This window comes from Cryptomeria japonica, chromosome 8, assembly GCF_030272615.1.
Source record: "Cryptomeria japonica chromosome 8, Sugi_1.0, whole genome shotgun sequence".
Lineage (NCBI taxonomy): Eukaryota > Viridiplantae > Streptophyta > Pinopsida > Cupressales > Cupressaceae > Cryptomeria > Cryptomeria japonica.
Genome location: NC_081412.1, coordinates 309362131 through 309374369, shown reverse-complemented (window position 1 = coordinate 309374369; position 12239 = coordinate 309362131). Strand labels below are relative to the sequence as shown.

Genomic DNA, 12239 nt, shown 5'->3' with positions numbered 1-12239 from the left:
TAATTAATATTAGTAGCATGTTAAATTAGCATTAATTCTATGTTGTAATAACTTGATAATTTTTTGTTGTGATAACTTGATTTGTAAAATATTTGATCATATTAATTTTGAAAATTATAAGTTGATCGTATTTTCTAAAAGGGATTTGGGTCCCAATAATTGAGGGCTAATCAATAACTAACTTAGATTAGAAGGGAAAAATGAACAGTCGATTTATTTAACTCAATGATTCATTTATTTCATGAATTTAGATTTGATCAAGATATTCCTTTCTTTCCCTAAGTATCAATAATATTTATTTTTATTTTTTAAAAGGGGAATTTAATGTCATGCAAGTTACTTTTAATGGTGGTACATTTATTCAATTCTTGATATTACTATACAAGTTATACTTTCTTATTCATCCATGCTAATTGATGATGTTAGATGGTAGATCTTTTATTTATATTTTTTTTTTTTTTTAGTATTAATAAGATTCTACTACAAGAGAGTTTTCCTTCATTTATACGTAGAGTTAATTTTGTGGCATATTTCTCAATATGGTTTTCAGTTTTATCTACACTAGAATAATGTTAAGTTCATTGAATGTAAGAGTTAGATCTCTTAGTTAGAAAACTAAACAAGAGGTGTTTGAAACTAAAACTTAGCAGCGTTCGGTATAAACGGTGCCTCTAGGTCACACTTACCGGTAATGTCGTCGTGTTGAACTACAACACCTAACGCCTAATAAAGATGCATCAATGACGTATGTGCAATCGTCCCTATAAATTGTCGGGGAGTAATAAGGGACACTTGGAAGTTAAAATCCAAGGGGTGGGTAATCCCCCTTGGATCAATAATCTAATAAGATAATCCTTAAATGATTTTACGTCCACTAGTTAAACCATAGTAAACCCCTTTAGGGTTGATTGAGTGAAATGCTTTTATAAACTTGGCTTAATCTCGAAGAGTTGTTGACGATTGACAATTGGGTCAAGGGTGATGCTTATGATAGGTATTAGTACCTAGTGGTTTTAGGCCACAAGCAATAGGCCACCTTGAGCCTTTGCTTAAATGCTACCATCGTGGGTAGCAACCGTAGAGAAATTGTATGGGACATTGACCCTAGAAAGGGTTGCATACCCACCAAACAGTTTACATTAAACCATAGATTAGAAACAGATGTACATACTTGTTAACCCTAATTTCAAACTTGTCAAAATTTAAAAAATTTTGTGTCAATGTTCCTTCCTGGTGAGATTTTTCATACTGTGGCCAAGTTTTCAAAGATGCCAAGGTATTCAATCATGAGGCATTTTCGATGAGTTGTTACAATTTAATAAATCACCGAAGATGAAGCTTTTATCAAATGGCATATCAAAATGATATTTATTGCTCATTTCACAAAGTTTCCGAAGTATTTAAGACCGATTCTCTCACTTAGCTCTTCACTTGTCAATGAATTGTTTCAATTTTGAAAGACCCCAATGCACTCATTTATCGATGACTTGCTCAAATATCCAAAACCACCGATATGTCCCATCTAATAGCATTAGTGACAAGTTGTGGAGTGTACAAGGAAAGTCACCAAAAAGATTTGGAGAAAGCTTATCAAAAGAAAAATTTGGCACTCTCAAAAGTCATCGATGAAGTGAAGACATGAAGGATAAGTGAAATTATCGAAAGATTGGCCAACTTTCACAAATTTCCGACAAAGGGAGTTTTTCATTTGTTTTCATAGGGTGAAGAGAAGGTAGTTATAATAACTACTTGCAAATAACTACTTCATCGAAGAATAAGGTGCAAGATTCATAGAAACGTTTTTAGAAACTTCAAGCAAATGCAGTTCGTAGACTTAGAACCGAATTCCACGACCCTGACCACCATCCTCTCTGCCTGCGCAAAATGGAAGCTTTCGAATAGGTTACGTTCACCCATCAAAATGCCTCAAATCGATGTGATCTCATGAAATGCGATGACTGCAAGACATGCACAAAATAGCCTTGTGGAAAACTCTTTAGAGATTTTTAAGAAAATGCAGTTGGCAGATGTAGAGCTCAACTCAGCAACCTTTTCCAGCATCCTCCCTGCGTGCGCCAAAATGGGAGCCTTGGACGAGGGTATGAAAATCCATCGAAAAGTGTTTGAAGACGGATTTTCTTCAGATGTTATAGTTGTGACAGCCTTGATAGACATGTATGCAAAATGTGGAAATCTACAGAAGGCACATGAATTGTTTGACGGTATACCTCAACAAGATGTGGTTTCATGGACTGCAATTGTCGCTGGATATGCACAGAATGGGTTTGTTGATAAAGCTTTGGAGATATTCAAGCATATGCAATTTTCAGGTGTAAAGCCCAAATTCAACAACTTCTGCCAGCCTTCCTCTACGCCAGTGCTAAGGTTTGGAGTAGGCTGTGAACGTCCATCATCGAATGACTTAGTTGCTATTACCTTGGCCGATATGAATGCAAAGTGTGGAAGAACATAGAAAAAAATGAATGAGCTGTTTGAGTTGCAGACTGCGCAAAATGGAGATGTTGAAAAAGATTTCAAAACTTTCAAACAAATGCAATTTGCAGAAGTAATGTCGCATTTCCCAACCATTTCGTAGGGCTCTTCACGTCTTCATAGCAATGTATGGTCATGGACTAAAGCATCTTCAAAGGAAAAACATCAAAGAAATGTGGTCTCATGACAACCAAAGATTGCAGGATATGCACAAATCGATCTGTTAAAAGAAAGTCTTTAGAAATTTTCAAGTCGATGCAATTGGCGGTTGTAAAGACAAATTCTGTAACCTCTACTAGCATCCTTTTGCCTTTGTTAAAACTGGAGTTTTGTAATAGCACAAGGAAAGAATGTAAGTATAGACAAGGTGAAGAAAAGGTTTCAAGGTGGCATATTGGTTTTGTCAACAAGTTGGTAACTCTTCCTAGCTTGCCAAAGTAAAGATTCTCACACATACCATAACGTCGATGAAGAGGGAGAACAAAGAGTTAAACATTGTCGATACTCCTTAAATTGCCTATGAAAGATGTTGGTTTTAACTATGTCCTAGCAATCAACATTGTCACCCAAGAATAAAAAGTAAAGAAGAGGCATTGGTCGACATGTGTGTAGCATGACAAACATAGACATGGCATCATGAATTATTCAAAAGGATGCTTGAGAGAAACATTATTTCATGCTCATGGTATGGACACCCACTGAAGTACACCGGACAAGCCGTGAAAGAATTTGCATAGAAAAAGATCCTTTTGACAAATGCCTCCAAAACATGTCATCTCATGGAGGAAAATGAAATAATAACAGGTTGCACACAAAAGACATATTAGAATGAATTTAAAAGCTTATGAGAAGATATGTCAAAAAATCCCAAAGTCAATTTCCGGAATCTTGCTGATGTGGAGATAAAGAGAAGTGCAGGAAGTATTGACAGAATGTGACAAAGAATGTATAGATGTATATAAATTTATCATTTAGCGAATACATTCAACTCTTCTCGCTTTAATGTCATGTTAAGATGGTTATGGGGAAATGTGAACAAAATATGCAATATTTTGAAATAAGTTAGTTACATTGATGCAAGACTCCTTGGTTTTTGGAAGGTGTATTCATGGAAGCAAAAGATGCTTAATGGGATAGTTGAAGCACATATGTACTTGAAGAAGATGTGTTGGCGAAAACTACTTCTTGATGTCAATAAAGATGAATAGATGATGAGACGGTCACAAGGATCAATAAAGAAGATGAAGATGGATAAGTGCCCTACATTGGTCCTAACTTTAATGTTTTAATGTTTCAAGTTGATCTTTGTAAAAGTGACCTAAGTCACTTATTGTAATTAAAGTTAGAATTTGGGCTTTTCTTTTGTGAAAGTTAGGTCAATCCTAACTTATTTGTAAGGGGTAGTTATTCTAAGCATTGGATGAGGTAGTTATCCTAAGTTCTCATTTTGGGTAGTTTTTCTAAGTAGTTATTTCTTCCAAAGTTGAGGAAGTTATTTCAAGTAGTTGAGGAAGTTATTTCAAGTAGTTGAGGAAGTTATAAAGTAGTTATAAAGGTGGTTAGGGTAGTTACCTCAAGTGGTTACGACTTCACCTATATATACCTCATTATTATTCAATGTAGGGGGATTTCCACTTTTTCACAAGCTTTGTATAAGATACTTGGATAGTATTATTCAAGCAATTAAGCAATAGAGATCAATTTGGATGTGTGTTCAACTTATTCTCATGGGTTATTATCAATGTTCTTATGTTTGATTGATGATTACCTAATGCTTTCCCTTTAACATTGAATGTGAAGAAGTTTATTTCAAGTTGTGGTATCTCAAACTTGATTATATGGGATTTATTTTAATCTAGATTCATACCTTATATGGCGTTCAATCTTTCTTTATTGTTCGTTCTTTAAATTTTTGAAAAATCCAAATACCCCCATTATACGAGGGAGCTGCCCCTCTCAAACGCAGAGAAGAATTACCATTCTTTTGTTTTTGTGATTCTTCAATTGTTGTGAACGCTTTGTTGCTAATTACAGGGCAAAACAGAGTTTTTCAAGAAAGTTTCTTAAAGCAACAAATCTGTTTACCAACAGATTTTTGGCGACTCTGCTGGGGAGTGAAAGACCAATGTGTTTTGTTTCTCAGAAATTTCAAAGTACCTTCTCCAGAATGAAGGTTGGTGACTCTTGCTGAAAGATCAAATGCCAACAATGGTTTGGTACAAAGGAAAATTGGAAAGTGATAGCGAAAGTGATGATGAAGACTATCCATATCCAAAGAAGCAGGTTCCTGACGAGCCCATACAAGTTGAATTCTTGAAGAGCTTTTATGGAGGCTTGCAACTTGTTCCAGAAAAGATTCATCCTCCTTTGCTTCAAGTTCTAGAAACTATTGAAGAAAATGATGGAAAGAAGATTGGTTTTCTTTCTTCTAACCATTTACCCAAATCAACAACAATGAAGAAAAATGGAGCAAAAAGTGATCCTTCTCTTGTACCAGTTGCTCAACAAAATCAAACTCTTGATGAACCTGCACAAGTTGACTTCTTGAAGAGTTTATATGATGGAAAGAAACTTCATCCTGATAAAATTCATCATTCTTTACTCCAAACTCTACAAAAGATCGAGGAAAAAGATGGAAGAGAGGACCAATTTCTTGATCATGATTGTATTGTTGAATCGGCAATGGATAATAATGATGATACTCCTTCTCCTACACCTATTGCTGAAAGAAATAAAGTACTTGATGATCCCAAACAAGTTCAATTTTTAAAAAGCTTCTATGGAAATAGGCAACTTGATCCTAACAAAGTGCATCCTTCTTTGCTTCAAAAATTGCAAATGATTGAACAAAAACATGATGATGAACACATTCCAGATGAAATGTCTTGCAATCCAACTCTTGAAAAAGGTTAATCACAAAAAGCATGTACCAAAGAAGATGAAGTTGAATCTACTCATAAGGATGTGTGTCAAGAGAAAGATCAAAAAGAAGTGCGAAGGATAGAAAAGGGAGATTGTATCGGGACATGCCATGAGCATTATGAAGATTGCCATAGCCAAGAAGAAGCCTTCCATAGACTTGGAAACAAGGAGCTTAAAGTAGAAGAAAAATCAAATTCTTACAAGACATGCATGAAAGGTGATGAAGCTATATCCTCTCATAGGAATACATGTGAAGGAAAATACAATGAAGAAGTGATAAAGATAGGAAAAGAAGATTGCATTGGTGTAAGCCATGAAGATTACAAAGATTGCCAAATCAAAGAAGAAATCATTAATGAAATTGAAGTGTCAAATGATTTCAAGTCTTTCATGCAGCCCCAACTTGAAAGTAATGATGAAGAAGAAAAGCATAAAGATGAATCTCAAGTAGTCTTTATTCCTGGTTGGTGTCTCACTGCTCCATATGATGACTTTCTATGTGGAGAAGATGTTCCTATTCATTCATCACTAATAATTGATGAGGATAAATCTAATGATGAATTCATAGATTTGATGACTACTAGACATTCATGTACTATTGTGACTCATGGAGAGTCCCAAGTGAAAGAAGATGATTCATCAAGCATTCAATCTTTATCATGCATGCCACCTGACTATGAAGTTTTCAGATTCCATGAAGAGTGTGATAAAGAGGAATCATTGGGACAAGAGAACACAAAAAGTAACACAGATGTCTATGAGTGGGTTGAAAATGAAATCTATGAAGGTTTATCAACAAATATCCCTATCTTGATGGAATTTCAATATATGCCTTATGAAGTATGCAAGGTTCAAATCAATCCTCCTTTTGAATCTTTAAATCAAGAGGATAGTTTTGGGAGCTGTACCAAGATTGCAAAGATAAGTGAGGTAATGGATGATCTAATGAAGGAATCCCATGAAGTTAATTCACATAAAAATTGTATTCCAGATTGGTGTTTGAAGGCTTCAAATGATGACTTTTCCTATGATGAAAATGTGTACCTCAATCCTTTGTTTTCATATGAGTGTATTTCTACAGGTGATTTTCAAGCTGATAGTCATGAACTTGATTCAATGGTTGCATCTACTCAAGTTTTTTCACATTACAGATTATATGAAGGTTGTCCTATTCGTGGATTAATTAATTGCAAACCAGACCATCAGAGGGATCTTCAGATAGAGGATATAGGCATGCTTGAGAATATTCCACAAATTGCCCCTAATGTTCAAAATGGTACCCAAATCTTTCAAGAGAGCTTGCAAATTTATGATGAGATATGGCTGTTCGGCTTGTTATTCAAAATTCTTCCACATCTCGAATTTGTCAATATAGCCAATCTGCTGAGCTTACAGGTGCCACATGGATGCATGTTACTTTTCCAAAAAAGGTGCATATTTCTCTCAGCCCGTGAATGGCTTTGTATGATCATCCTGGAGTAATTTGAGGTAGGTTTTGCCTACCATGTACATAATTTAGGATTAGAGGTTTTGTTGTGTTTGTCCCATTTTTGGTTTGTGTCTGGCCTCTCCAATAAGTCTCTCTTGTTCTCTCCTCTTTTTGTGACTCTGTTGCCCAATGAATAACACACTGATCCTTCAAAAAGATTCTGGGTTCATTCATCGTCTCTTGCGATCCTTGTCCCCAGTCAGAGCCAATTGTTAGCCCTAATTTCAAACTTGTCAAAATTTAAAAATTTTTGTGTCAATGTTCCTTCCTGGTGAGATTTTTCATACTGTGGCCAAGTTTTCAAAGATGCCAAGGTATTCAATCATGAGGCATTTTCGATGAGTTGTTACATTTTAATAAATCACTGAAGATGAAGCTTTTATCAAATGGCATATCAAAATGATATTTATTGCTCATTTCACAAAGTTTCCGAAGTATTTAAGACCGATTCTCTCACTTAGCTCTTCACTTGTCAATGAATTGTTTCAATTTTGAAAGACCCCAATGCACTCATTTATCGATGACTTGCTCAAATATCCAAAACCACCAATATGTCCCATCTAATAGCATTAGTGACAAGTTGTGGAGTGTACAAGGAAAGTCACCAAAAAGATTTGGAGAAAGCTTATCAAAAGAAAAATTTGGCACTCTCAAAAGTCATCGATGAAGTGAAGACATGAAGGATAAGTGAAATTATCGAAAGATTGGCCAACTTTCACAAATTTCCGACAAAGGGAGTTTTTCGTTTGTTTTCATAGGGTGAAGAGAAGGTAGTTATAATAACTACTTGCAAATAACTACTTCATCAAAGAATAAGGTGCAAGATTCATAGAAACGTTTTTAGAAACTTCAAGCAAATGCAGTTCGTAGACTTAGAACCGAATTCCACGACCCTGACCACCATCCTCTCTGCCTGCGCAAAATGGAAGCTTTCGAACAGGTTACGTTCACCCATCAAAATGCCTCAAATCGATGTGATCTCATGAAATGCGATGACTGCAAGACATGCACAAAATAGCCTTGTGGAAAACTCTTTAGAGATTTTTAAGAAAATGCAGTTGGCAGATGTAGAGCTCAACTCAGCAACCTTTTCCAGCATCCTCCCTGCGTGCGCCAAAATGGGAGCCTTGGACGAGGGTATGAAAATCCATCGAAAAGTGTTTGAAGACGGATTTTCTTCAGATGTTATAGTTGTGACAGCCTTGATAGACATGTATGCAAAATGTGGAAATCTACAGAAGGCACATGAATTGTTTGACGGTATACCTCAACAAGATGTGGTTTCATGGACTGCAATTATCGCTGGATATGCACAGAATGGGTTTGTTGATAAAGCTTTGGAGATATTCAAGCATATGCAATTTTCAGGTGTAAAGCCCAAATTCAACAACTTCTGCCAGCCTTCCTCTACGCCAGTGCTAAGGTTTGGAGTAGGCTGTGAACGTCCATCATCGAATGACTTAGTTGCTATTACCTTGGCCGATATGAATGCAAAGTGTGGAAGAACATAGAAAAAAATGAATGAGCTGTTTGAGTTGCAGACTGCGCAAAATGGAGATGTTGAAAAAGATTTCAAAACTTTCAAACAAATGCAATTTGCAGAAGTAATGTCGCATTTCCCAACCATTTCGTAGGGCTCTTCACGTCTTCATAGCAATGTATGGTCATGCACTAAAGCATCTTCAAAGGAAAAACATCAAAGAAATGTGGTCTCATGACAACCAAAGATTGCAGGATATGCACAAATCGATCTGTTAAAAGAAAGTCTTTAGAAATTTTCAAGTCGATGCAATTGGCGGGTGTAAAGACAAATTCTGTAACCTCTACTAGCATCCTTTTGCCTTTGTTAAAACTGGAGTTTTGTAATAGCACAAGGAAAGAATGTAAGTATAGACAAGGTGAAGAAAAGGTTTCAAGGTGGCATATTGGTTTTGTCAACAAGTTGGTAACTCTTCCTAGCTTGCCAAAGTAAAGATTCTCACACATACCATAACGTCGATGAAGAGGGAGAACAAAGAGTTAAACATTGTCGATACTCCTTAAATTGCCTATGAAAGATGTTGGTTTTAACTATGTCCTAGCAATCAACATTGTCACCCAAGAATAAAAAGTAAAGGAGAGGCATTGGTCGACATGTGTGTAGCATGACAAACATAGACATGGCATCATGAATTATTCAAAAGGATGCTTGAGAGAAACATTATTTCATGCTCATGGTATGGACACCCACTGAAGTACACCGGACAAGCCGTGAAAGAATTTGCATAGAAAAAGATCCTTTTGACAAATGCCTCCAAAACATGTCATCTCATGGAGGAAAATGAAATAATAACAGGTTGCACACAAAAGACATATTAGAATGAATTTAAAAGCTTATGAGAAGATATGTCAAAAAATCCCAAAGTCAATTTCCGGAATCTTGCTGATGTGGAGATAAAGAGAAGTGCAGGAAGTATTGACAGAATGTGACAAAGAATGTATAGATGTATATAAATTTATCATTTAGCGAATACATTCAACTCTTCTCGCTTTAATGTCATGTTAAGATGGTTATGGGGAAATGTGAACAAAATATGCAATATTTTGAAATAAGTTAGTTACATTGATGCAAGACTCCTTGGTTTTTGGAAGGTGTATTCATGGAAGCAAAAGATGCTTAATGGGATAGTTGAAGCACATATGTACTTGAAGAAGATGTGTTGGCGAAAACTACTTCTTGATGTCAATAAAGATGAATAGATGATGAGACGGTCACAAGGATCAATAAAGAAGATGAAGATGGATAAGTGCCCTACATTGGTCCTAACTTTAATGTTTTAATGTTTCAAGTTGATCTTTGTAAAAGTGACCTAAGTCACTTATTGTAATTAAAGTTAGAATTTGGGCTTTTCTTTTGTGAAAGTTAGGTCAATCCTAACTTATTTGTAAGGGGTAGTTTTTCTAAGCATTGGATGAGGTAGTTATCCTAAGTTCTCATTTTGGGTAGTTTTTCTAAGTAGTTATTTCTTCCAAAGTTGAGGAAGTTATTTCAAGTAGTTGAGGAAGTTATTTCAAGTAGTTGAGGAAGTTATAAAGTAGTTATAAAGGTGGTTAGGGTAGTTACCTCAAGTGGTTACGACTTCACCTATATATACCTCATTATTATTCAATGTAGGGGGATTTCCACTTTTTCACAAGCTTTGTATAAGATACTTGGATAGTATTATTCAAGCAATTAAGCAATAGAGATCAATTTGGATGTGTGTTCAACTTATTCTCATGGGTTATTATCAATGTTCTTATGTTTGATTGATGATTACCTAATGCTTTCCCTTTAACATTGAATGTGAAGAAGTTTATTTCAAGTTGTGGTATCTCAAACTTGATTATATGGGATTTATTTTAATCTAGATTCATACCTTATATGGCGTTCAATCTTTCTTTATTGTTTGTTCTTTAAATTTTTGAAAAATCCAAATACCTCCATTATACGAGAGAGCTGCCCCTCTCAAACGCAGAGAAGAATTACCATTCTTTTGTTTTTGTGATTCTTCAATTGTTGTGAACGCTTTGTTGCTAATTACAGGGCAAAACAGAGTTTTTCAAGAAAGTTTCTTAAAGCAACAAATCTGTTTACCAACAATACTATACACCTTGATCCCGTGCCGAAACGGGTATGTAGGTAGTCTAGGGATGGAATTGTCCCTAGTACTCGAGCATTCAGGGATGGGGTCTAGGATTTGGTAAGAAGAAGGATTGTGAAGAATCCTAATTGAAAGATAAGTGTAATAAAAGAAAAAGTAATTCAACACATACTCGGAAGGAATCCCATATGGATTCGCTTGACTTCCCGAGGCTTTAGGCCAAATTCTGAGGTGGAATTCAAGCTTGCAATATATTATTTTACTTGCTCCTAAGGACAGTGACCTCGGTGCACACCTATTAAAGGAGTGTAGTTCTTAGTGAGTGACTTGGGACCCGAATGGTCCCGATGAGTCTAAGCCTCTGGTCAGAGCACCTCCTATCCCAAGTTGGATAGATGCCTACCCTTTTTGGGTAGATGCCTATTATGTATTAGATAGATGAAACCTCATGTCTCGTATGGACAGATGCCTAACCCGTATGGCTAGATGCTCACCCCGGATGGATGAATGCCTGATCCAATTGGATAGATGCCCAAAGTATGTGATTGAATCAAACACAAATGATTAAATTAAAAAAAAAATGGTCAAAATTTTCTTGGGTTAAGTATAGTGGGTTACTACATGTGGTATCAGAACGAAGGTTCAAATCTAGGCCTTGTGCTCACTTTAACTTACACAGCTAAGGGAGTGTCTTGCAATGGTAGAGATTAAATTATAAAATCTTAAATCAAGAACTAACTATATAATTTAATTTACAGGTAAACCCTAGATGGCTAGAGGAAGGGGAAGGGGAAGAGGAAGAGGAAGAGGAAGGGGAAATGGAAGACGTGCTACCACTAGGAGACAAAGGGAACCTAACCATGAGGAAAACCATGAAGAAAACCATGAGGAAAACCATGAAGAGAATCAACAAAACCAAGGGAATAACAAAGATGGGGTTGAGGCTATAACCAACCTGCTAATTGAACAAAGGGATAAGATCAACTTCTTGGAGCAATCAATGCAGGACCTTAGGGCAAGGCAGAATGACATCGAAAATAGAAGTGAAATTGAAAATGGGAACCCTAGTAACAATCAAGGGAATGTGATGGACAATAGAAGAGAAAATAACATGTTGGAACTCTCTAAGGACTTGAAGAAAATCACCCCCCCTAAGTTTGATGGGGAGCAAATTGGTGAAGGAGCTGAAAATTAGTTAAATAAAATAGAAAATTATTTCGAACTAAGGGATTTTAACGAAATAACCAAAGCCTTATGGGATTCCTATCAACTCATAGGGGAGGCAGCTAGTTGGTGGACCAACACAAAGGAGCAAAATGGGTATAGCAGGGATACGATCGCATGGGATCAATTTGTTCACCATTTTCGTAAGAGGTGGTTACCACAATTGTTCTTTGATGAGAAGGCGATAGAGTTCCATAATCTATGACAAAGGTCCCTATTAGTCCAACAATATTTGGATAAGTTCGCCAAATTGCTTAAGTATGTACCTATGTACCAGAAGGATGAAGAAGGTCAAACGAGGAAATTTTGGGACTGAATACCAACATAGGGGCAGAGGTTGACATGCATGAACCCAAAAACATGAATGAAGTACTTGAAAAGTCCCTAAGGTAGGAGAGAAAGATTCAATCCCTAACAGTAGCAAGGCAAAACTATAATAGGAACCACTGATTTAAAAGGAAGCACGAATTCAAGGGGAACACTCCCTT

At 36.1% G+C, this 12239-nt stretch overlaps 2 protein-coding genes across 2 annotated transcripts; both read left to right on the top strand.

Annotated features, from left to right (window-relative positions):
- Positions 1–1954: 1954 nt before the first annotated feature.
- On the top strand, positions 1955–2473 carry LOC131060591 (putative pentatricopeptide repeat-containing protein At3g23330). Its single transcript, XM_057993882.2, has one exon. It carries the CDS (start codon positions 1955–1957, stop codon positions 2471–2473), a length of 519 nt encoding a protein of 172 aa, XP_057849865.1.
- A 5423-nt stretch (positions 2474–7896) lies between these two features.
- LOC131046054 (putative pentatricopeptide repeat-containing protein At3g23330) lies at positions 7897–8415 on the top strand. Its single transcript, XM_057979712.2, has one exon. It carries the CDS (start codon positions 7897–7899, stop codon positions 8413–8415), a length of 519 nt encoding a protein of 172 aa, XP_057835695.2.
- The last annotated feature ends 3824 nt before the right edge of the window (positions 8416–12239 follow it).